Source organism: Trichosurus vulpecula, chromosome 2 (assembly GCF_011100635.1).
Source record: "Trichosurus vulpecula isolate mTriVul1 chromosome 2, mTriVul1.pri, whole genome shotgun sequence".
NCBI lineage: Eukaryota > Metazoa > Chordata > Mammalia > Diprotodontia > Phalangeridae > Trichosurus > Trichosurus vulpecula.
The window spans coordinates 43,836,372-43,860,670 of NC_050574.1; the positions used below are offsets into that span (position 1 = coordinate 43,836,372).

The window sequence follows — 24,299 nt, forward strand, 5'->3', positions numbered from 1 at the left end:
CTCCTCATTGGCTTTTTTGGAGCTCTTTTGCCATTTGAGTTAGTCTATTTTTTAAGGTGTTGTTTTCTTCAGTGTATTTTTCAGCATTTTTTGGGGTCTCCTTTAGCAAGTCATTGACTTGTTTTTCATGGTTTTCTCACATCATTCTCATTTCTCTTCCTAATTTTTCCTCTACTTCTCTAACTTGCTTTTCCAAATCCTTTTTGAGCTCTTCCATGGCCTGAGACTAGTTCATGTTTTTCTTGGAGGCTTTTGTTGTAGGCTCTTTTGACTTTGTTGACTTCTTCTGGCTGTGTGTTTTGGTCTTTTTTGTCACCAAAGAAAGATTCCAAAGTCTGAGACTGAATCTGGGTGCGTTTTCGCTGCCTGGCCATATTCCCGACCAACTAACTTGACCCTTGAGTTTTTCAGCGGGATATGACTGCTTGTAGACTAAAGAGTTCTATGTTCCAAGCTTGGGGGGATGCGCCAGCTCTGCCACACCAGCACTCCTCCCTCTCCGAGAACCCCCAACCCAGACTGGACTTTGATCTTCAGCAGGCTCTGCACTCCTGCTCTGATCAGCCACTTAATTCCTCCCACCAGGTGAGCTTGGGGCCAGAAGCAACTGCAGCTGTACTTCTGTAGCTGCCCCACCTCCGTTGCCCCCAGGGCGGCAGCCAAATGGCGATCTCCTTCCACTCCCTCAGCTTTTCCCACTAACCTTCTCTGTTGTCTTTGGTGTTCATGAGTTGAGAAGTCTGGTAACTGCTGCAGCTCACTCATTCAGGGCGCTAGGGCACACTCCGCCCGGATCCTGATCTGGTTCGTCCACGCCCCCCACACTGGGCTCTGCTCCGCTCTGCTCTGCTCCCAGCTCTGTGTTGGGTAGACCTCACCCAGAGACCATCCAGGCTGTTCTGGACTGAAGCCCTTCTTCCCTCTGCTCTTTTGTGGGTTCTGCAGTTCTAGAATGTGTTCAGAGCCATTTTTATAGGTTTTTGGAGGGACTCGGTGGGGAGCTCACACTAGTCCCTGCTTTTCAGCCGCCATCTTGGCTCCACCCCCGAAAGTCCCAATCTAATTTTTAAGGTAGTATTTTCTTCAGTGGTCTTTTGGACCTCCTTTTCCATTTGGCTAATTCTGCCTTTCAAGGCATTCTTCTCCTCATTGGCTTTTTGGAGCTCTTTTGACATTTGAGTTAGTCTATTTTTTAAAGTGTTATTTTCTTCAATATTTTTTTCAGTATTTTTTTGGGTCTCATTTAGCAAGTCATTGACTTGTTTTTCATGGTTTTCTTGCATCATTCTCGTTTCTCATCCCAATTTTTTCTCTACTTCTCTAACTTGCTTTTCCAACTCCTTTTTGAGCTCTTCTATGGCCTGAGACCAGTTCATGTTTTTCTTGAAGACTTTTGGTGTAGGCTCTTGCACTTTGTTGACTTCTTCAGGCCATATGTTTTGGTCTTCTTTGTCACCAAAGAAGGATTCCAAAGTCTGAGACTGAATCTGGGTGTGTTTTCACTGCCTGGCCATGTTCCCAGCCAACTGACTTGACCCTTGAGTTTTCGTTGGGGTATGACTGCCTGTAGAGCAAAGAGTACTTGGTTCCAAGCTTGAAGGGATGCACCATTGATTTCAGAGCTATTTCTGTACAGCCAGCTCTGCCACACCAGCACCCCTCCTTCATCAAGAACCACCAACCCGGACCTGATGCAAATCTTCAGCAGGCTCTGCACTCCTGCACTGGTCCGCCACTTAATTCCTCCTACCATGTGGACCCGGGGCTGGAAGTAACTGCAGCTGTAGTTCTGTAGCTGCACCTCCCCTGGGGCGGTGGCCGAACTGCAAACTCTGTCCCCCACAGCTTTTCCCACTAACCTTCTCTGTTGTCTTTGGTGTTTGTGGGTTGAGAAGTCTGGTAACTGCCATACCTCAGTGATTCAGGGTGCTAGTGCCTGTCCTCCCCGGCTCCTGGTCTGGTTGGTCCTGCTGCCTCGCATGCTGAGCTCTGCTCCCCTCTACTCCGTGCATGATAGACCTCATCCTGCCACCATCCAGGCTGTCCTGGGCTGGATCCCTGCTTCCCTCTGCTATTTTGTGGGTTCTGCAGTTCTAGAATTTATTCAGAGCCATTTTTTATAGGTTTTTGAAGGGACGTGGTGGGGAGCTCATGCAAGTCCGTGCTTTCTAGCCGCCATCTTGGCTCCACCCCCGGACCATTGACTTGTTTTTCATGGTTTTCTTGCATCACTCTCATTTCCTTTCCCAATTTTTCCTTACTTCTCTTACTCTCTTTTCCAAATCCTTTTTGAGCTCTTCCATGGCCTGAGACTATTTCATATTTTTCTTGGAAGCTTTTGAGGTAGGCTCTTTGACTTTGTTGACTTTTTCTGGCTGTATGTTTTGATCTTTGTCACCAAAAAAGGAATCTAGAGTTTGAGTTTGAGACTGAGTTCATTTTCACTGCCTGTTCATATTTCCAGCCAACTACTTGACCCTTGAGCTTTTTGTCAGGATATGACTACTTGTAGAGTAGAGAGTACCCAAGCTTTACGGTCCAAGCACTGCTGTTTTCAGAGCCACTTCTACTCCACTGTCATCCCAGGGTCTGTCCCAGCAGCACTCCTCCTCTCCCAAGAACTGCCTAGCAGGACTGCAATACAGATCCCAGCAGGGCGCCGCTCTGATCCACTGCTATGTTCCTCCCACCATGTGAGCCAGGGATTTGGGAAGCTGCTGACACTGGAGTTCTGGAAGCAGCCTCAGGAGCTTCTTGCTGCTGCTACTGTCACCACTGCACCACCAACTCCACCCCCAGAGCTGGCAGCCAGACAACTCTGAACTGGATCCTACATTTTCCCACTAACCTGCTCTTTAGCGTTTGTTGTTTGAGAAGTCTGGTAACTGTGACAGCTCACTGTATCATGGCCCCAGGGCCTGCTCTGGCTGACTGATTCCAGGTCTGGTCTGTCCCGGTGTGGCCCAAGATGGGCTGCCCTCTGCTCTCAGCACAGTGCAATAGACCCTTCTCAGCAATCATCCAGGCTCTCCTGGGCTGGAGACTTGTTTCCCTCTACTATTTAGTGGGTTCTGCAGCTCTAGAATTTGTTGAGAGCAATTTTTTACAGGTGTTTGGAGGGATTTCGGGGAGAGCTTAAGGAAGTCTCTGCTTTCCAGCCACCATCTTGGCTCTGCCCCCCTGGTTAGTCTAATTTTTAAGGTGTTATTTTTTGTCAGCATTTTGGGTGGTCTCCTTTAGCAAGGTGTTGACTCATTTTTCATGGTTTTCTTGTATCTCATTTCTTTTCCCAAAATTTCCTGTACTTCTCTTACTTGAGTTTAAAAATCCTTTTTGAGCTTTTCCATGAACTGTGACCAATTCATATTTTTCTTGGAGGCTTTTGATGTAGGATCTTTAACTTTGTTGTCTTCTTCTGGTTGTATGTTTTGATCTTCTTTGTCACCCAAGTAAGACTGTATAGTCTGAGTTCTTTTACACTGTCTGCTCAGACAGGATTACAGACCCCATACTTATCTGACCATATATTGGAAACATGGATCAAATAGTATAAATGAGGCATTGATCAACACCGGGACAGAGGCCACCTTGATTTATGGAATTCCTGAAAAGTTCAGGCATGGAACTTTTATTACCATCACAGAACTAGGAGGGCCTGAAATATCAGCTAGACAAGTCAAACTAATGATGAAAATTGGGCAATTGTCTAAGAAAGAAAATACTGTGGTCATTGTACCCATTCCTGAATACATCATTGGAACTGAAATATTGAGAAGTATGACTCTGAATTTACCTGAGGAGCCACATCAATTTGTAGTAAGGAAGTTAAGAATTAATACAGTTTTAGTGGAAAATGTAAAAATGGACCAAATCACTTGAACTGAACCTTCTAAGTAATTACTTTGAAGCAGTATTGTGTGCCAGGCAGGCAAGATGAAATTGCAAGTACTGTGAGGGAATATGTTGAATCAGGAGTTTTAGCCCCTATAACCACTCAATGGAATAACTCTGTCTGGCCAGAACAAACGTCAAATAGAATGCAGAGAATGACAGTGGATTATAGACAGTTGAAGAAAGTGACTTCTCCCTTGTATGCTGCTGTTCCAGATACTGTTACCTTAATAGAAAGGATCCAGAAATAAGATGGGACTTCATACACAGTTATTGATTTAGCCAATGCTTTCTTTACAATCCCATAGACACTAAACAATGGGACCAGTTTACTTTCACGTGGCAGGGCTGACAGTATACTTTTACCCGATTGCCATAGGGATATCTGCATAGCCCCAACTATTTGTCATAAGATAATGGCTGAACATTTGGATGAATTGAAGTTACCTGGTGTACAGCTTACCAATTACATAGATGATATGATACGGGGAGAAAATGTAAAAGAATTGGAGAAGGGTTTGATACTTTTAATTGAGCATATGAAAAGCAAAGGATGGGAAATTAACCCTGCAAAGATTCAAGGGCCAGCTCAAACTGTAAAATTTTGGGATATACAATGGAATAGAATAAGGGATTGCAATTGCAAGAAATTCTCCCAAAATCTTGACAAAAGTTTCAAGATTTTCCTATACTTAACAATAATAAAGAGGCCCAAGAGTTCATAGGACTGTTTGCATAGAGGAGATACCACATTCTGCATTTGGGACAGATTTTGAAACCCTTATGTAAAGTTACCAGGAAAAAAGTATGAATTTGATTAGGGACTTGAGCAGAGCAAAGCTTTTGAAGAAGCCAAGGATACTATACAATTGTCCCTGGATTTATGACCTATACAAAATGGCCAGGAGGAATTACAAATGACTGTACAAGATGAATATGCAAACTTGAGTTTATGGCAAGAAAAATAAAGCCAAAATGCAACTTTAGGATTTTGGCCTAAGAAACTTTCTTCATCTGGAGTTCAATATACACCTTTTGAAAAACTGTTGCTAGCTTCATATTGGCTTTAGTAGAGAATGAACCACTGACTCTTGGCCATGAAGTAACATTGAGGCCAGGAATCCCAATTATGACCTGGGTAATGAATACCTCAGCTTCTCACAGAATTGGACACACTCAAGAGGCTAGTATAATTAAATGGTATATTCAAAATAGATCTAAAACAGACAAAAGTGGAGATTCTGCTCTACATGCATCTACAGCAAACACAGACACTGAGGGAAATGATAAACCTCCTGAACCAAGTCTTTGGTAAAATGGAATGATGTATATAATGGATTAACTGAAGAACAGAAGAAACATGCATGAAGAAAGAGAAGAAACTGAAGGGAATTAAAAATATTTGGGCCATTAAAGACATTAGAAAGCTGTAGCCTATAACCCATGTACTAAACAGATTTTGGAAAGTACTAGGATAGGTGGAAGCAGTCAATATGCTAAACTTATGGCAGTACAACAAGCTATCAAAGCAGAACAAGGACAGTGTCACATATTCACTGATTCATGAGTGGCAGCTAATGGGTTAGCTACATGGATGCCCATGTGAAAAAATCAAAATTGGTAAATTCATGGCAAACAAGTTTGGGATAAAGGATTATGGGAAGATATATGGGACATATCTTTGGTTACTAATTTGTTAGTGTTTCTTGTAGATGCTCATGTGGCCCTCAATATGCCAGAATGTGAGTACAATGTACATGCTGATCGACTAGCAAAGACTGCTACTCAACATATTGTTTCTACTCTGATGCCAACTGATGATCTGGTACTAGCAAAATGGGCCCACCAAATGGCCAGTCATTTAGCGGTCCAGGCCACACACTGGTGGGCACAAGATCAAGGTATTAGTATCTCTCATTCATTGCTAAAACAAGTAGCAGAGGAATGTTATACATGTCAATTGGAAAAGGAACAAACTGTTCCTCAGGTAGTAATTGGAGAAATAGCAAGGGGAAAAGTTCCAGCCCAAATTTGGCAGATAGATTATATTGGTCCCCTGCCCCAAGATAAAGGATGTGAATTTATATGTCTTTGTGTTGACACCTATTCAGGTGTATGAGTGGCTTGTCCTTATAAGAATGCAACTCAGAAAATCATCTGTAAAACTCGAGATATAATAAGTCAATATTATGGAACCCCCATGCAGATTCAAAGTGACAATGAGTCACATTTCAAAGGTAATGAAATGAAGAGATATTATGTATTAAACAATATAGAGTAGCTATATCATATTTCATATTATCCACAAGCATCTGAGTTAACTGAAAGAATGGATGGATTATTGAAAGAACAGTTAAGGAAGTTAAGTTCTAATAAGTTGTATCAACATTGGAAGGATAACTTTTTCACTGCTTTATGTAATTTGAATAATAGACCATTACAGGGAAGTACACCTCTAGCCAGAATGATTACCCCAAATTCACAAATTAGAAAACAGCAAACACATAAGATCAAAAAAATTGTGTACTGTATTGTGAGGGAAGATGTCCCACCAGTGTATCCAGAAATACCTGGTTTGGCAGGATATGATTTACATTGTTTAGAGGACTTTGGGTTGGATAGAAAAGAAATAAGAAATATCTCTACTGAAATGTGCATGAGAATCCCTATGAATCATTTTGGATGACTATTACCTAAATTCAGGATTAACAGCTCAAGGAATACAAAATTTGCATAAAGAATCTATACAGTTTTGTAAAAATGATAGAATAGTTCAATTGATTATTATGCCTTGTGAAACAACACACCTTGTGAAAACTGACCCTTCTTTAGAAATAACAGAGGAAATGAAAGGTTTGGTTCTACTGATAGAATAAAATTGGGACCTAAAGTATGGGTAAAGCAGAAGCTGGATAAGGTTCTAAAGGGTGCAGAAATTATAGCACATGGAAAGGATAACACCGTAACTGTTGTTTATTCGGTATAAAATGATTTCAAAATTGTACCCTTGACTCATGTATTTTATTGTGAATGAAGCTATGATAGTCTCCTTGTCTCTTTTTGGATTTTTGCCTGCTAAATTTGTTTGTTAGATCTGTTTCATGAAAGCTTGGTACCATCCACCTGCAGATGCCTGATCATTTAAGCCAGATGTCCATGGATCTGTCCATGACTGTGATGTGTTGCCCCTAGACTTGTCCACAACTGTGATGCGTTATCCCTGGACCTGGCGTTGACGAAGTTCTGGATGTCAGCTAAAGAACTGACCTCTTGAATGGGACTCTTGACCTCTTGGGGCAGGGACAACTGTCCATCGAATTTCAGCAGAAAGAAGCTATGGAGGAGGAGACCTTCATTGCTCACCCCAAAATTTTGAGCACTATTCATTTGAGGGGGAATGAGGATATTGTTTATATGCTTATCTTGTGTTATCCCTGTTATATTGTTTTAAAGTTCTGTTATACCAGTTGTCCCAAAACTCCTATTGACTTATGTATGGATAAGAACAATATTGGTGCCAAATATAATGGTAATGTAAATGTGAAGATTTTCCCACTCATTAATAGGCCCATGTGACCTGCTTATGTCATAGGAAACCTAAATCACAGGTGGGAGGAGGAGCTTGCTGAACAAGTGGAACTGGAAGCGTAGAGCAGAAAATTGTCAGAGCAGGTTAGAACCTTGGGAAGAGAAGTACACGGGCAAGGAGTGAGCTAGGATTTGTGAATGTTTGTGGAAAGGTCCCAGCAAGAGGGGAAAGCTAATGGGATAGCAAGGCTCCATGCTGTGATATTGTGTCTTAAGTTTCTTGCTATTATTTTTTTTTAATGCAATTTATTTATTTAACATATTTGGTTTTCAGCATTGATTTTCACAACAGTTTGAATTACAAATTTTCTCCCCATTTCTGCCCTCCCCCCCCACTCCAAGATGGCGTATATTCTGGTTGCCCTGTTCCCCAGTCAGCCCTTCCCTCTATCACCCCCCTCCCCTCTCATCCCCTTTTCCCTTCCTTTCTTGTAGGGCAAGATAAATTTCTACACCCCATTGCCTGTGTATCTTATTTTTTAGTTGCATACAAAAAGTTTTTTTGTTTTTGAACATCTGATTTTAAAACTTTGAGTTCTAAATTCCCTTCCCTCTTCCCTTCCCACCCACCCTCCCTAAGAAGTTGAGCAATTCAACCTAGGCCACACATGTATTATTATGTATAACCCTTCCACAATATTCATGTTGTGAAAGGCTAACTACATTTTGCTCCTTCCCAACCCATCCCGCTTTATTGAATTTTCTTCCTTGACCCTGTCCCCTTTCCAAAGTGTTTGTTTTGATTACCTCCACCCCCATCTGCCCTCCACTCCATCATCCCCCTGCCTTTTATTATTTTTTTTTTATCTTCCTCCCTCTTCTATCCTGTGGGGTAAGATACCCAACTGAGTATGTATGGTATTCCCCCTCAGGCCAAATCTGATGAGAGCAAGGTTCACTCATTCCCCCCTCACCTGCCCACTCCCCTCCTCTCCTAGAACTGCTTCCTCTTGCCACCTTTATGGGAGATAATCCACCCCATTCTATCTCTCCCTATCTCCCTCTCTCAGTAAGTTACTCTCTCATCCCTTAATTTCATTTTATTTCTTTTAGCTATCTTCCCTTCATCCTCAACTCACCCTGTGTCTGCTCTCTCTCTTTTACATATATATATATATATATACACATACATACACATACATACATATACACATAGATACATGCATACATACACATTCACTTATATATATACATAAACATATATATATGCATATATATATATGCATATTCCCTTCAACTACCCTAATACTGAGGTCTCATGAATCATACTCATCATCTTTCCATGTAGGAATGTAAACAAAACAGTTCAACTTTAGTAAGTCCCTTGCAATTTCCGTTTCTTGATTACCTTTCAATGCTTCTCTTGATTCTTGTGTTTGAAAGTCAAATTTTCTATTCAGTTCTGGTCTTTTCACTGAGAAAGCTTGAAAGTCCTCCATTTTATTGAAAGTCCATATTTTGCCTTGGAACATGATACTCAGTTTTGCTGGGTAGGTGATTCTAGGTTTTAATCCTAGCTCCATTGACCTCCGGAATATCGCATTCCACGCCCTTCGATCTCTTAATGTAGAAGCTGCCAGGTCTTGGGTTATTCTGATTGGGTTTCCACAATATTCAAATTGTTTCTTTCTGGCTGCTTGCAGTATTTTCTCCTTGATCTGGGAGCTCTGGAATTTGGCAACAATATTCCTAGGAGATTTCTTTTTGGGATCTATTTGCGGAGGCGATCGATGGATTCTTTCAATTTCTATTTTGCCCTGTGGCTCTAGAATATCAGGGCAGTTCTCCTTGATAATTTCCTGAAAGATGGTATCTAGGCTCTTTTTTTGATCATGGCTTTCAGGTAGTCCAATAATTTTTAAATTATCTCTCCTGGATCTATTTTCCAGGTCAGTGGTTTTTCCAAGGAGATATTTCACATTGTCTTCCATTTTTTCATTCCTCTGGTTCTGTTTTATAATATCCTGATTTCTCATAAAGTTACTAGCTTCCACTTGCTCCAATCTAATTTTTAAAGTAGTATTTTCTTCAGTGGTCTTTTGGACCTCCTTTTCCATTTGACTAATTCTGCCTTTCAAGGCATTCTTCTCCTCATTGGCTTTTTGGAGCTCTTTTGCCATTTGAGTTAGTCTATTTTGTAAGGTGTTGTTTTCTTCAGTGTATTTTTCAGTATTTTTTTGGGTCTCCTTTAGCAAGTCATTGACTTGTTTTTCATGGTTTTCTCGCATCCTTCTTATTTCTCTTCCCAATTTTTCCTCTACTTCTCTAACTTGCTTTTCCAAATCCTTTTTGAGTTCTTCTATGGTCTGGGGCCAGTTCATGTTTTTCTTGGAGGCTTTGGTTGTAGGCTCTATGACTTTGCTGTCTTCTTTAGGCTGTATGTTTTGGTCTTCTTTGTCACCAAAGAAAGAATCCAAAGTCTGAGACTGAATCTGGGCGCGTTTTCGCGTCCTGGCCATATTCCCAACCAACTAACTTGACCCTTGAGCTTTTCAGTGGGGTATGACTGCTTGTAGATTACAGAGTTCTATGTTCTACGTTTGGGGGGGAGGTGCCAGCTCTGTCAGAGCCGCACTCCTCCTTCCCCAAGGACCCCCAGTCCAGACTGGGCTCAGATCTTCGGCAGGCTGTGCACCCCTGCTGTGATCCGCCACTTAATTCCCCCCACCAGGTGGGCCTGGAGCCGGAAGTAACAACAGCTGTAGCTGCCCCACCTCCGCTGCCCCCGGGGCTGGAAGCCGAACCGCGAACTCCTTCCACTCCCGCAGCTTTTCCCACTAACCTTCTCCGCAGTCTTTGGTGTTTGTGGGTCGAGGGGTCTGGTAACTGCTCACGTATTCAGGGCGCTAGGGCCCCCTCCGCCCGGCTTCCGGTCTGGATCGTCCACGCCGCCAGTTTCTTGCTATTATAATGAAGTGGACTTACTGGTTTTGGGATTTGCTTCTCTGGAATCTGAATAAATGTGTTACTGCTTCCTTTTATATGGACAGTCTCTTGTATTTTGGAATACAGAACTACACAGACATATTCACAATTATCGTCAATGTCATTACTGCCTTGCTGATACATCATACCAAAAGTTGAGTGGAGCATGAATAGGAGTGCAGAGAGATTTGTGATAGAGTGACTAACCTGCAGGTTATTTCAATATTCTCAGTGTGAAGTTTCTAGGGCAGATACCCGGGTTTTAGCCATGTCAGATGAGAGACAGGAGAGTGGGGAATAGGAGAAATGATCCAAGGGAAATAAGGGAAGAATTGATAGCAGATTGGATATAGGGATGAATGTAAGTGAGGATGCAAGGATAGAGTCTAAGATTCAAGTCTGGGTGACAGGAAGGTGGTACATAATCATTTCTTGTACTTAATAGAATGGAGATGTGATATGATGTTTTCCTTGGGAGTTTGTTTCAATTGTACAAACATTTCTAAGTTCCTCCTGTTTGCAAGGAACTGGGTCAGGGACTCAGGATACAAGAGAAGGAAAGGAAAAGCAGTCCCTAATCTGAAGAACCCCCCATTAACCTGTTAGATCAAATGGAATCATGACAGAGAATCAAGGAAAATGGGGAAAGAAGACTGTTCTCATCAGTAAATCAGAAGGCATTGAGGAGAGTCAGAACTGACGTGATTGCTAAAAAAATATGGAAAACCCAGTGCCTGTAGAAATTCTACGGGTGAAACTGGCAAAAATTATTTTTTTCAAAATTGATGAAGAATGTAAATGGGATAATTAGAAATAATAATTTGGAAACTGATGCAGGCTAAAGGGTAATTGGAACTATGGAGGTAAAGATTCAAAAGGGCTTGCTCAGATGAAGAGATAAGGAAGACTCATGTGAATAGATATGTAACATCAAGTATGATTTGGTTACCTGTTTCAGGCTTCTCACAATATTGCTAGGAGGCATGAGGAAATGCTTCGGAATGATGCCTTCCCTTGGCATAGCATTTACGTTTGACCCTTTCCAGGGTGTTCCATTGTGGCCTCAGAAGGATCACGTAGCACTTGGGAATAAAGATGCAGCTCAGTAAGCCAGCAGTGGAGCTCAAAATGGAAAAGAATTCCACAGCTACCATAGTTTTCCCCTCAGTGCTCTGGTATGTGGGGAGGAAGGAGACCCAGACACTGCAGAATACCAACATGCTGAAGGTGATAAACTTGGTTTCATTAAATGTGTCAGGGAGATTTCTGGCCAAAAAAGCCACAGTGAAGCTCCCCAAAGCCAGAAATCCCATGTAACCAAGGACAAAGTAAAAGGCAATGAGGGAGCCTTCACTGCACTCCAGGATGATGTGCTCAGGTTCTGAATATGGGACAGCATCTGGGAATGGGGGAGAAACCAATAGCCAGACACCACAGAGAATCACTTGGATCAGGCAGCATCCATTTTCTGCTCCTGCTTCCTGGTCTTATGGCTTTGAAGGCTAGCACTACTGTGATTGTTTTAGCCAAAATAGAGGAGATGGCCATTGTGAATGTGATTCCAAATGTTGTCTGTCGAAGCAGGCATGTGGTTGAGGTGGGCTTACCAATGAAGAGCAATGAAGACAGGAAGCATTGGTTTAAGGAGAAGAGCAAGATGTAGCTGAGAGTTCTATTATTAGCTTTCACTATGGGGGTGTCCTGATGCTTCACAAAGACCCCAGCAATCATAACTGTCAGGAGATAGAAGGTCAGAGCTGTGCAGACCAGAGTCATGCCTAGGGGTTCCTCAAAGGCCAGAAATGTCTCCACCTTGCGGAGGCAGTAATTTCTCCCCTTGCTTGAATATTCATCTTCAGGACACATGATGCACTGGTTCATATCTAAAGAAAATAAAAACCTTCTCAATATTTCAAGCTGAGCCAAACTTCATTAACCCTGGCACACAGTAATAGAATTCCTCAAGCTGGATGTCTTGACTACAAAGGGCCCCTTATGATCTTCTCCAATTCTGTAAGTGACATCAGTCTCTCACATGAAGAGCCTCTGTAATACATTATCATTAATAATTCAGACACTTTGGTCCTGAATAAAGCTGATCTGAAGTAGCTGGATTTTTAAAAAGTCTTCTCACAGATTTCATGGCCGTAAGGACAATAACATCTCTTAAAATAAACATGTTGGGATGTTAGGCAGTCAAGAAACATTTATTAAGTATGTACTTGGCAGGCACTTTGCTAAGACCTAGGCCAGGGGTGGGGACATGAATCCTGGAGGTCACATTTAACTCTCTAGGTCCTTGGGTACAGTCTTTTGACTGAATTCACTTTTAACAAACAAGTCCTTTTATTAAGGGGATTTATTCTGTGAAGTTTGGATTAATCAAAGAGCCACTCTTGAGGACTTAGAGGGCCATATGTGGCCTTGAGGCCACAGGTTCCCCAACCCTGACCTAAGCATACATATACCAACAAAGTTATGACAATCTTTCCCTTCAAAGTATGACATTCTAATGACAGGGTGTGGGGGGCAGAGAAGAACTTAAAAGTAACTGAAAAGTAAACATTGGGGTAGAGCGGAAGTAAAGAGAATGAGTTGGCATGGTGTCATAGCACCCCTTGGTGGTATGGCAACACAGCCTAGAGGATCAAAGGAAAAACCCTGAGGAGGTGGAAGCATGGATAACAAAGAAATTGAGGCCATGGAAGGAATTATATATGACAGTAGGTGGTAAGCAAGGCAGAAAGATATTCCAAGTTGAGAAAAATACACCAGGTCAGAGAAAAGTTTTAGCATATGAAGATTACCTTGTCTTGATGGCAGATTCTGAAGAGATGTAGCAAATATCGATAAATTGTTCTAGTGAGAATTTAATACAAAGTAGGTGTGCATCACCTAGATGAGTTGTTGTGCAGGGTCCTTTTAGCAAAACGTTCTTTCCCTGATTATCATTTTTTTTTTGTTATTTGACTGGTTATTTATTAGGTTTTCAGCATTAATTTTCACAAGAGTTTCAATTACAAATTTTTTCCCCATTTCTACCCTCCCACACACTCCTAGATGGCATATATTCTGAGGGCCCCATTCCCCAGTCAACCCTCCCTTCTGCCACCCCACTCCCCCCATCCCCTTTGATTTGTATGCCCTATTGCCTGTATATCTTACTTACTAGTTGCATGCAGAAACTTTTTTTGAACATTTCCTTTTAAAACTTTGAGTTCCAAATTCTCTCCCCTCTTGCCTTCCCACCCACCATCCCTAAGAAGGCAAGCAATTCAACATAGGCCACACATGTATAATTATTCAAAACCTTTCCACAATACTCATGTTGTGGAGGACTAACTATATTTTTCTCCTTCCTATCCTATCCCCCATTATCCAATTTTCTCCCTTGATCCTGTCCCTTTTCAAAAGTGTTTGCTTTTGATTGCCTCCTCCCCCTATCTGCCCTCCCTTCTATCATCCCCCCCTTTTTATCTTCTTCCTCCTTCTTTCCTGTGGGGTAAGATATCTAATTTAGTGTGTATGTTATTCCCTCCTCAGGTCAAATCCAATGAGAACAAGATTCACCCATTCCCCCTCACCTGCACCCTCTTCCCTCCCAACAGAACTACTTTATCTTGCCACTTTTACGTGAGATAATTTACCCCATTCTATCTCTCCCTTTCTCCCTCTCTCAATATATTCCTCTCTCATCCCTTAATTTTATTTTTTTAAATATCATACCTTCATATTCAACTCAGCCTGTGCCCTCTGTGTGTGCATACATAATGTATATATATATATATATATATTCCCTTCAGCTACCCTAATGCTGAGGTCTCATGAATCAGACACATCATCTTTCCATGTAGGAATGTAAACAAAACAGCTCAACTTTAGTAAGTCCCTTATGATTTCTCTTTCTTGATTACCTTTTCATGCTTCTCTTGATTCTTGTGTTTGAAAGTCAAATTTTCTATTTAGCTCTGGTCTTTTCATTGAGAAAGCTTGAAAGTCCTCTATTTTATTGAAAATCCATATTTTGCCTTGGAGCATGATACCCAGTTTTGCTGGGTAAGTGATTCTTGGTTTTAATCCTAGCTCCATTGCCCTCCAGAATATTATATTCCAAACCCTTTGATCCCTTAATGTAAAAGCTGCTAGATCTTGTGTTATCCTGATTGTGTTTCCACAATACTCAAATTGTTTCTTTCTAGCTGGTTGGAGTATTTTCTCCTTGATATGGGAGCTCTGGAATTTGGCAACAATATTCCTAGGAGTTTTCTTTTGGGGATCTTTTTCAGGAGGCAATCTATGGATTCTTTCAATTTCTATTTTACCCTCTGGGTACAGAATATCAGGGCAGTTATCCTAGATAATTTCTTGAAAGATGATATCTAGGCTCTTTTTTTGATCATGGCTTTCAGGTAGTCCAATAATTTTTAAATGATCTCTCCTGGATCTATTTTCCAGGTCAGTGGTTTTTCCAATGAGATATTTCACATTGTCTTACATTTTTTCATTCCTTTGTTTATGTTTTATAATATCTTGATTTCTCATAAAGTCACTAGCTTCCACTTGCTTCAATCTAATTTTTAAGGTAGTATTTTCTTCAGTAGCCTTTTGGACCTCCTTTTCCATTTGGCTAATTCTGCCTTTCGAGGCATTCTTCTCCTCATTGGCTTTTTGGAGCTTTTTTGCCATTTGAGTTAGTCTATTTTTTAAGTTGTTTTCTTCAGTATTTTTTGGGTCTCCCTTAGCAAGTCATTGACTTGCTTTTCATGGTTTTCTCACCTCACTCTCATTTATCTTCCCAATTTTTCCTCTACTTCTATAACTTACTTTTCCAAATCCTTTTTGAGCTCTTCCATGGCTTGAGACCACTTCGTGTTTTTCTTGGAGACTTTTGATGTAGGATCTTTGACTTTGTTAACTTCTTCTGGCTGTATGTTTTGGTCTTCTTTGTCACCAAAGAAATATTCTAAAGTCTGAGTCTGAATTTGAGTCTGTTTTCACTGCCTGGCCATGTTCTCAGCCAACTACCTGACCCTTGAGTTGTTTGTCAGGGTATGACTGCTTCTAGAGTAGAGTGTACTTTGTCCCAGGCTTTAGGGGTTGTGCTGTTGTTTTCACAGATATTTCTACACAGCGAGCTCTGCTACACCAGCACTCCTTCTCCCCCAAGAATCAGCAACCTGGATAGCAACTCAGGTCTTAAGCAGGCTCTGCACTCCCGCTCTGATCCGCCACTTAATTCCTCCCACTAGGTGAGCCTGTGGCTGGAAGCAACTGCAGAGGCAGTTCTGTCCTCAGAGCTGCATCACCTCTGCTTCCCCCAGGGTGGTGGCTGAACCACAAACTCCTTTCACTTTGTCCCCTCAGCTTTTACCACTAACCTTCTCTGTTGTCTTTGGTGTTTGTGGGTTGAGAAGTCTGGTAGCTGTCACAGCTCACTGATTCAGGGCACTAGGGCCTGTTTCACCCAGCTCCTGGTCTGGCTCTGGTGCAGCCCACACTGGCCTCTGCTCCACTCTGCTCCCAAATCCATGGGATAGACCTTACCCAGCATCTATACAGGCTGTCCTGGGCTGGAGCCCTGCTTCCCTCTGTTCTTCCATGGGTTCTGCAGCTCTAGAATTTGTTCAGAGCCATTTTTATATGTTTTTGGAGGTACCTGGGTGGGAGCTCACACAAGTCCATCTTGGCTCTGCCCCTGATTATCACTATTTAGTAGCTCTATTTTGGCTTGTTTATGGGCTGTACTAGTTGTGTACACACACTAGTTGTGTGGTTCTGAGTAAGTGACTTCATCCTATTTGTCTCAGTTACCCATCTGGGAAACGAGCTGGAGAAGGAAATGGCAAACCACCCCAGTATCTTTGCTGAGAAAACCCCAAATGGGATCAAAAAGAGCCAGACATAACTGAAACAAATGAACAACAAAAATTTGTACTTTTGCTTTGTCTGAGACCAAGTTTACTATTCCTGCCTTTTTCCAAATTCATCTGAAGCATATTAGTTAATGCTCCTGCCCATTATACTAACTCTATGTGTATCTTTCTGCTTTAAGTGTATTTCTTTTAAATGACACATGGTTTGATTCTTTTTCCTCATCCATGTGTCTATCCACTTCCATTCTATGAATGAACTTATTCAAATCACATTCACAGTTACAATTATTAACTGTATGTCCCTTCATTCTATTTTTTCCTCTTAGTTCTTCTGTCTCTCTTCTTATCCTTTTCTTGCTCAAGTCTATTTTACTTCAAACCACTGTGGCACTCCATTTCCATTCCCTCTTATCATCCCTCTCTTTCTATTATCCCCTCCCCTTCTCTTTTCCTATCTGTTAAAGTAGATTTCTATTCACAAATGAGTCTGTGTATATATTCTTCCCTCTTTGAAGCATTTCCTAAGAAAATGTGTTTTTGTCATTGCCCACTACACCTATTTTCCCCTCCACTATAAAAGCTCTTCTTTGTTCACCTCCTTTTATGTGAGATAATTTACCCCAATCTAACTCTCCCTCCCCCTTGTCCTAGTGTATTCCTCTTTCTCAACTCTTCACTTATTTTGGAGATTAATCAAACATAATCAACTTGCACCCATGCCCTCTGTCCATACAAACACCTCATAACTGTGCTAAGAATGATAAAGTTCTTAAGTTATATATATATATATATATATATATATATATATATATATATATATATATCACCTTGCCATATAGGAATCTAAATAGTTTATCTTTTTTTGAGTCCCTTGTGATTACTCTTTCTCGATTATCTTTTTATACTTTTCTTGAATCTTGTCTTTGAATGTCAAATGTTCTATTCACCTCTGGTCTTTTCATCATAACCACTTGAAAATTTTTCATTTCATTAAATGTCTCTTTTCAACTGAAGGCTTGCCTCAGTTTTGTTTAGTAGGTTGTTCTTGGTTGTAATACTATCTCATTTGTCATCTGAAATATTACAAGCCATCTGCTCCTTTAATGAGGAAGCTGCTGAATCTTGTGTTACCCTTACTTTGACTCCATAATATTTTTTTTCTTTTCTGGATGTTTCTATTTTTTTTGTTTGACCTCTTTTTTCTCCTCATGTTTGAAATTTGGCTCTAATATTACTGTATGTTTTCATGTCAAGATCTCTTTCAGTAGGTGATTGGTACATTCATTCAATTTCTGTTTTATGATGGCAATCTGAACTTTAAGAAATTTCCTTGATAATTTCTTGAAAGATGATATCCAGCCTTTTTTGTAATCACATCTTACAGGTAGTTTAATAATTGTCAAATTGTCTCTCCTTGATCCATTTTCAAAGTTACATGTTTTTTGGGATGAGACATTTAACATTTTTTCCAACATTTTCATCCTTATGACTGATTGTTTCATGATATCTCATAGAATCATTAGCTTCCACTTGTTCAATTCTAATTTGTAAGGAATTATTTTCTTCAGAGATTTTTTGTACCTCCTTTTAATGCTTTTTAAGGAGTTTTTTTCTTCTGTGAAATTTTGTGCATCTTTTACCATGAGGCCAATTCTGTTTTTAGGTATTACTTTCTATTTTGTTGTGCCTCCTTTACTAAGGCATTCATTCCTTTTCATTATTTTCTTTTCTTACCCTCCTTTCTTTTTCCAATTTTCCTTCCACCACTCTGGTTTTCTGAGAATTTTTGTCCTACATGTATCCAATTAGCATTTTTCTTTGGTTCTTTGCTTGTAACTGCTTGACTTTATTGTCTTCTTCTGAGTTTGTGTCTTGGTCTTCCTTGCCACCAGAGTAACTTTCTATTGTCAATGTTTTTTTTTTTTTGTTACTTGGTCATTAAGCCACCTTATTTCTTGATTTTGAACTTTATTTTAAAGTTCGTCTCTGCTCACCTGTGGTGGGTGGGGGAGACATTGTCCCAACCTTCTGACTTTTTTGTGCTGCTATTTTCAGAGCTAGTTCTGGGGCTCTGCAAGTTTTTGGTGCTTTCAAGTTGGTATGATATGAGGAAAGATGTGGTCATTGCTCTTCTGGTCCATGCCATGTTCTTTACTCAGGAAGGTACCTTGTTCCCCTGTAGCTTCAAGGACTGTGACTACTCTTGACCTTGCTTCCCTGATCTCCAGCAATTTATAAGCACCTTTGCCTTAGAACTATGAACAGAGCCACAGTTTCCTTGTGGCTAACTGCTAGCATCTTTACTTTGATGTAGAAGGGCATATCCAGGCAAGTAAAGAAGAGAAATAACTTTGGTAGGGCATCAGCATATGAATTTGTGAGCACATACAGGGTATTAGGGACCTAAGAGTTGCATCCACAGGTTTGAAGCAAAGGGAACTGGCATCCACCTAGGTCCTTTTTTGTTCTTCCCCTCCCAAAAGTAACTTGTGGCAGGGACTAAAGCTAGTGAAAACTGAATCTTCAAGTATGTGAGAAAGCAGAATCAGCTTTGAGGTCTAACTCTGGTTATTCACAAAGAAATGGGAAAGAATCAGAAATTGTGTCATAGGCAAATACAAGGAAGAGTAAAAAGCTGAACCAACAAAAGATTTCAGGAAGAAGAAAACTCAGTTAAAATTCTGGAGCATAAGCATATGAATAAACAGGAAAACATATGAAAACAGAAGGCAAGATAATTTCCATAGGAACTAAATGAGTTCAACATCACCAAATAAATATTGCAAGAAAAATTAAATTAATCAATATCTCATGAGACAAAGGATACTGTGAATTCCTGAGAGACCATGTAACCACTTCAAGATGTTTCTCATTCAAGAAAGAAATAAGAATCGTGATAGCAGAATTTAAGTTCTTAAAGACAGAAATAACTGGAAGCATGACAAAACATGAATTCACAGTGATGTATTTCACCAAAGACACTGAAGAGAAAAACTCATCAGATACACAAATACAGAGAAAACCAATAATATTAACAGGAAACATGATCTCTATATAATCAAAACATATAGATTTCAAAATTAGAACATGTAGATGCATGATAGCTTCCACAGAGCCTATCTACCTATCCACTCAAAAATTGGAAAAAACATAATGCAAGAAACAACCCAAGAGTACCGTGTACCATGTCAGAACAAAGAAAAGATATTGAAAATCAAAACAATCCCTAGGCTTTTGAAGAAATTCAAAAGGAACACAAACATATTCTTTTCGATAAACTCAAAGCAAATATCGATAAGATTTAAAAATTCCCATGATCTACTGAAATTTTTTGAACTCACAAAGAGAAAGACCTTTAAATATAAAGGAAAGGGACTCTACAAATATCAGACACTGTAAAGTTTTATTAATGACTCAAATTTTTCTTTTAATGCATTTTCCTTGGTATCTCTGTGCCTTTTTCTGTCATTTTGGGCAACATCTATTCCTGAAGAGGATATGTTTTTATTATTATCATTATATTACCATAATTTATCAGTAGCATCACCACAACTACCACCACCACCACCATCATCGTCTTCATTTTCTTCATGACCATTAGAAAGGAAAATGATTATAAGAATGGTAATATGTAAAGATGGAACACATAAGAAGAGATTCAGGAAATTTTCTACCATATTCTAATATTTTACCCCTTAACTCCTGAAGGATTGATTATTTTAAGGATGGTTGACAATAGAAAGAAAAGAGCAGGTGACCATGATCTACAAGGTAATAACAGCAATGTTTTCAAATAGAAACATCAAAATACGGACATTATTAGTTTTAATTCCATAAAGAACATAGAGACTAAAGAAGGAATAATTAAACAGAAACTTTGTGTTTCTATAAATGAAATTTTACAATGGGGGAAAAAGAAAAGATTTGAAGAAGAGAAAAAAGGAAAGAAATTTTTAAGAAAAAATACAAAAATGATAAAATAAACAATGAGTTGAAGAGAATAAGTGTGAGGGAAATTTTATTAATTACTTATCTGAATGAGAGAAACAAAATTGGAATATTGGAAAATTGGAATGGGACAAATAAAAATGAATGAATTAATAAAATTCCAAAAATATTAGAAAGTATGAAAAACTGTTTATGGTGCTTGAGAGTGAAGGGAAGGAAGCCTATGGGGATAAGTTTGCTTTAACTTGTCTAAGAAAAAACAATTAAAAGACCAAAATATTATCTTTGATGAGGTAGAGTTTAAAAAAGCAATCCCAATTTGGAAAAGAAAACAATATTCAAAACAAATGGATCAAGATATTAATATGAATTCTCATAAATTTATATGTGAAAAGATTAAATGATCTAAATTATTTCTTATATTAGGTTATTCTATGTTACTTTATTTTAATTGTATAATACTATGCTATATTTTGTTATTGTTATGTTATATTATATAGTGTATCATATTACATTTTTACCAACTGAAATTACCTAATACCATATTATTTACATCATCATACCAAATCATGTCATACCATATTGTTACATTAGATCATATTGCACTATGTCACATCATATTACATTATATCATTTCACATCACATTTTATCATGTATCATATGCTATTACATTATAGTTAATTAATTAAATTATTTAGAGAAGTAGTGGCACATTGGATAAGGAAAAATAAATCTCTCAAACTATTTCTTAAAAAAACACACCTAAAAATAAATACATATACATAATACAAATTATTATAAAAATAAAAAAAATATATTGAGTATCAGGTAAATAAAAATAAAATTTTAATTGCTGCCATGTAGTCAGTTAAAGGGGAAATTCAACATAAAATGAGATGAGCTAAGAGAAGTCCAACAAAAAAAGGACATCTCAGCAAGATCAATGCTTACTATGTATGCACAAAATACTTTCACATCTAAATATAAGAAGGAAAATGATCTGAATTCAAAGAAGAAATAGATGGTAACGCAATAACATCTACAGACTTAAAATTATTTCATCTGTTTTGGAAAAATGTAACAAAACAATGAACTAAATGAATAAAGGACTGAAGAAAATTCTGGATGAACTAGAAGAAAAAAGAAGATATTTTCAAACCATCTAGTCAGATCATGCACATTTTCCAGAAAGATAGGGAACAGTGATCATGTGTTAGGGCAGAGAGATTTTGAAAATATATGTAAAATGCAGAAATAGTAAAGACAAATTTACATTTCCCTCTTGGCTGATCTCCTAGATTTCATCATGATCTCCATGAGCTAAGTGACACACCGGATAGAGCAGCAGAACTAGAATCAGCATGACGTGAGATCAAGCCTGGCCTCAGACACTTCTTAGCTTTGTGACCCTAGCAAATGATTTAATTTCTATTTGCCTCAGTTTCACTATCTGTCCAATGGGGATAATAATAGAGCCTACCTCTGAGGATCACTGTGAGGATCAAATGAAATCACAAATGTTAAGTGCTTAGCAAAAGGCTTGGCTATATAAATGTTAGTTGTTATTATAATTGTCTTCCTGCAAGATCGAATTGACTCTAAAACTGAGATCCTTTTAGTACATTTGGCCCCTGGGGCCTCTCCCTCCCTCTAATCAGAGAGAATGAAGGGTAGACCTCAGAGAGCTCCTTGGAGATCCTTCATTTCAAGGATATCCCCAATGGCCAGCTAATTCCTTCCCACCCAGCTGTAGGGCTTCAATATTCCTACCTCTCTCAGCTTCTTTTCACATGTTGTCTCCCCCTTAAAGTTCGAATTCCTTTAGGCAGGCACTGTCTTTTGTCTTTTGTGTCCCCAGTGCTTACAACAGTGCTTGGTACATTGTAGGCATTTTATAAATGATTCTTCACTAATTAATTTCAGAACATTAGTGTAATAAAATAGTCTTAAATTTAGGGGCTCAGGAAACACAGAGATACATATTCAAATTGAGCAAACAATGAAATCATAAATAATGAATGTGTCAAGAACAAATAGAATAATAAATAATAATGTGAAAGACATCGATATACATAGATACATAATCATGTTATACATAACATACATCATCATAACAAACTAAAATAACAAAGCATAGCATTGTCAAAAGACAAATCACAAGACATATTAATGACAGCACAAATGTTCCAAATACTAAGAAGAGAAATTGTAAAATGAAAATGAAACCATCCCTTAGTTTTCTCAGCCTGTCCCCCATGCCTGGTACACTCTCCGTCTCTGCTCTGACTACTGACCACTATGGATTCCTTTAAGTCCCAACTAAAATCCCACCTTCTATAGCAAGCCTTCCTTCTCACCCTCACAATTCCAATGCTTTCTCCCCTTTAATTATTCCATCATTATTGTGTATATAATTGGCTTTGTACATATTTGCTTGCATGTTGTCACCCCCATTAGATTATAAGGGATATTACTATCGTTTCAGAAGTAGTTTATTACATTATGACACATAAATATAATGGAATATTTCTTTGTTTTGGGCAATAGCAAATATGTTGACCATGGAAAGATTTCCCTGAAAGGATAGAGGAAGATGCAATCTAAGCTAAGAATATATACAATGATTACCACAATGACAATTACAACACAAAACAGCAAAAAAAAAACCCCAACCATATATGCCTTTTAAAACGAATGTTATAAAATTACAAAGAACAAGCATGTGGCTCTCATGAAGAGATACAAGAAGAAATCTACAACCTGCTTTTTGACTAAGGGGGGAGGCCCAAAAATCAATCGCACTGGATAAATTTTTCTGATTTTTTTGATGTATTGATTTGTTTTAATGATTTCTCTTTACTTCCTACTTTCTTGTTCTTTCTTAATCTTAAAATTCTTCTTGTGATGTTGTGTAGATCTCTGGTAGGAGAGAACGTGATGGATAATGGGAGAAACGAGTAATGTATAAATGATATCAATAAATATTCAAAAACATGGACTTTCAAGCTTAAAAATGATTCATTACTCCTTACCAGGTGAGTTTAATTAAATATATATTCATATGTATGTATGTATGTGTGTATGTACTTACCAGTCTGGTTGGAAATCTTGCCCTCTGGGCAGGGGACATAGTCAAAGCAACAGATGGACTCTCCTTCACGGGCAGATTTCCGAAATCCACAGCCACAGCTGTCACTGCACACAGAGTGGGGAGCCTGGACAAGGAGGAAATTCTTTGTAGGGGCTTGACATTCAAATAGTCTAGAAGGTGCATAGTGGTTGGCAATGGATGTTTGTGAGGCCATAAATGTTGTAGAATTTCTAGAGAAGTAACATCTGGTCTATGTTTGCAGGGATTCAATCAATCAATTAACAAGGATTTATCAACTTATGTGTAACAGATACTGTGCTAAGCTCTAGAAAAGAGTGAGTAAATGAAATGCTATTCTATCTTGGAAAAGAATACCCAGGAAGTTAATTGACAAGTAATCAAGACTTCTCTAATGAATTTCAATTTAAAATTCAGGCATACTTACACAAATAATATGCACATATGGCACATTTATGTATATGCGTATTTGTATATGTATACACATATCTCAGTATGTAAGTATGGGACTTTTTCTCTGACTAAAAACTGAACTTGAAATGGTTCCTGCAAGGAACAGCAGAGCTGGGTCTTTGCTGAAGCTACCTGCTTTAAAAGTAGCTAGACCTGACTAGTAACAGACAAGTGACACCTCTAGTTAAGTAACAAATTATCCAGCTCCACATAGATTCTTTTTAAATAATACTAATTTTAGCTAGTATTCTATACCACTGTAAGGTTTGCAAAATGCTCTTCAAACGTTTAATCATTTGATCCTTACCATAAATTTGAAAGGCAGATGCTATTAATTCTAGTTTTACAGGTGATGACACTGACAATGGTCAAGAAGGAAAGGGAAAGTGACTTTGGCAGCATCAGCAGCAATGAAGTATTTGAAGTAGGATGTGAAATCAGGTCTTCCTGACTTCATGTAGAACACGCTCTCTAATAGCCCAACAAATTCCTAAGTTTGGGGGATATCGCT

At 39.0% G+C, this 24,299-nt stretch overlaps 1 protein-coding gene across 1 annotated transcript; it reads right to left on the reverse strand.

Moving 5' to 3' along the window:
* Positions 1-11,378: 11,378 nt before the first annotated feature.
* LOC118836405 (vomeronasal type-2 receptor 26-like) lies at positions 11,379-23,531 on the reverse strand. Its single transcript, XM_036743713.1, is given in 3 exon segments — positions 11,379-11,856; positions 11,858-12,287; positions 23,318-23,531. Coding segments are annotated over 3 exon segments (1,122 nt in total).
* Between the last annotated feature and the right edge of the window lie 768 nt (positions 23,532-24,299).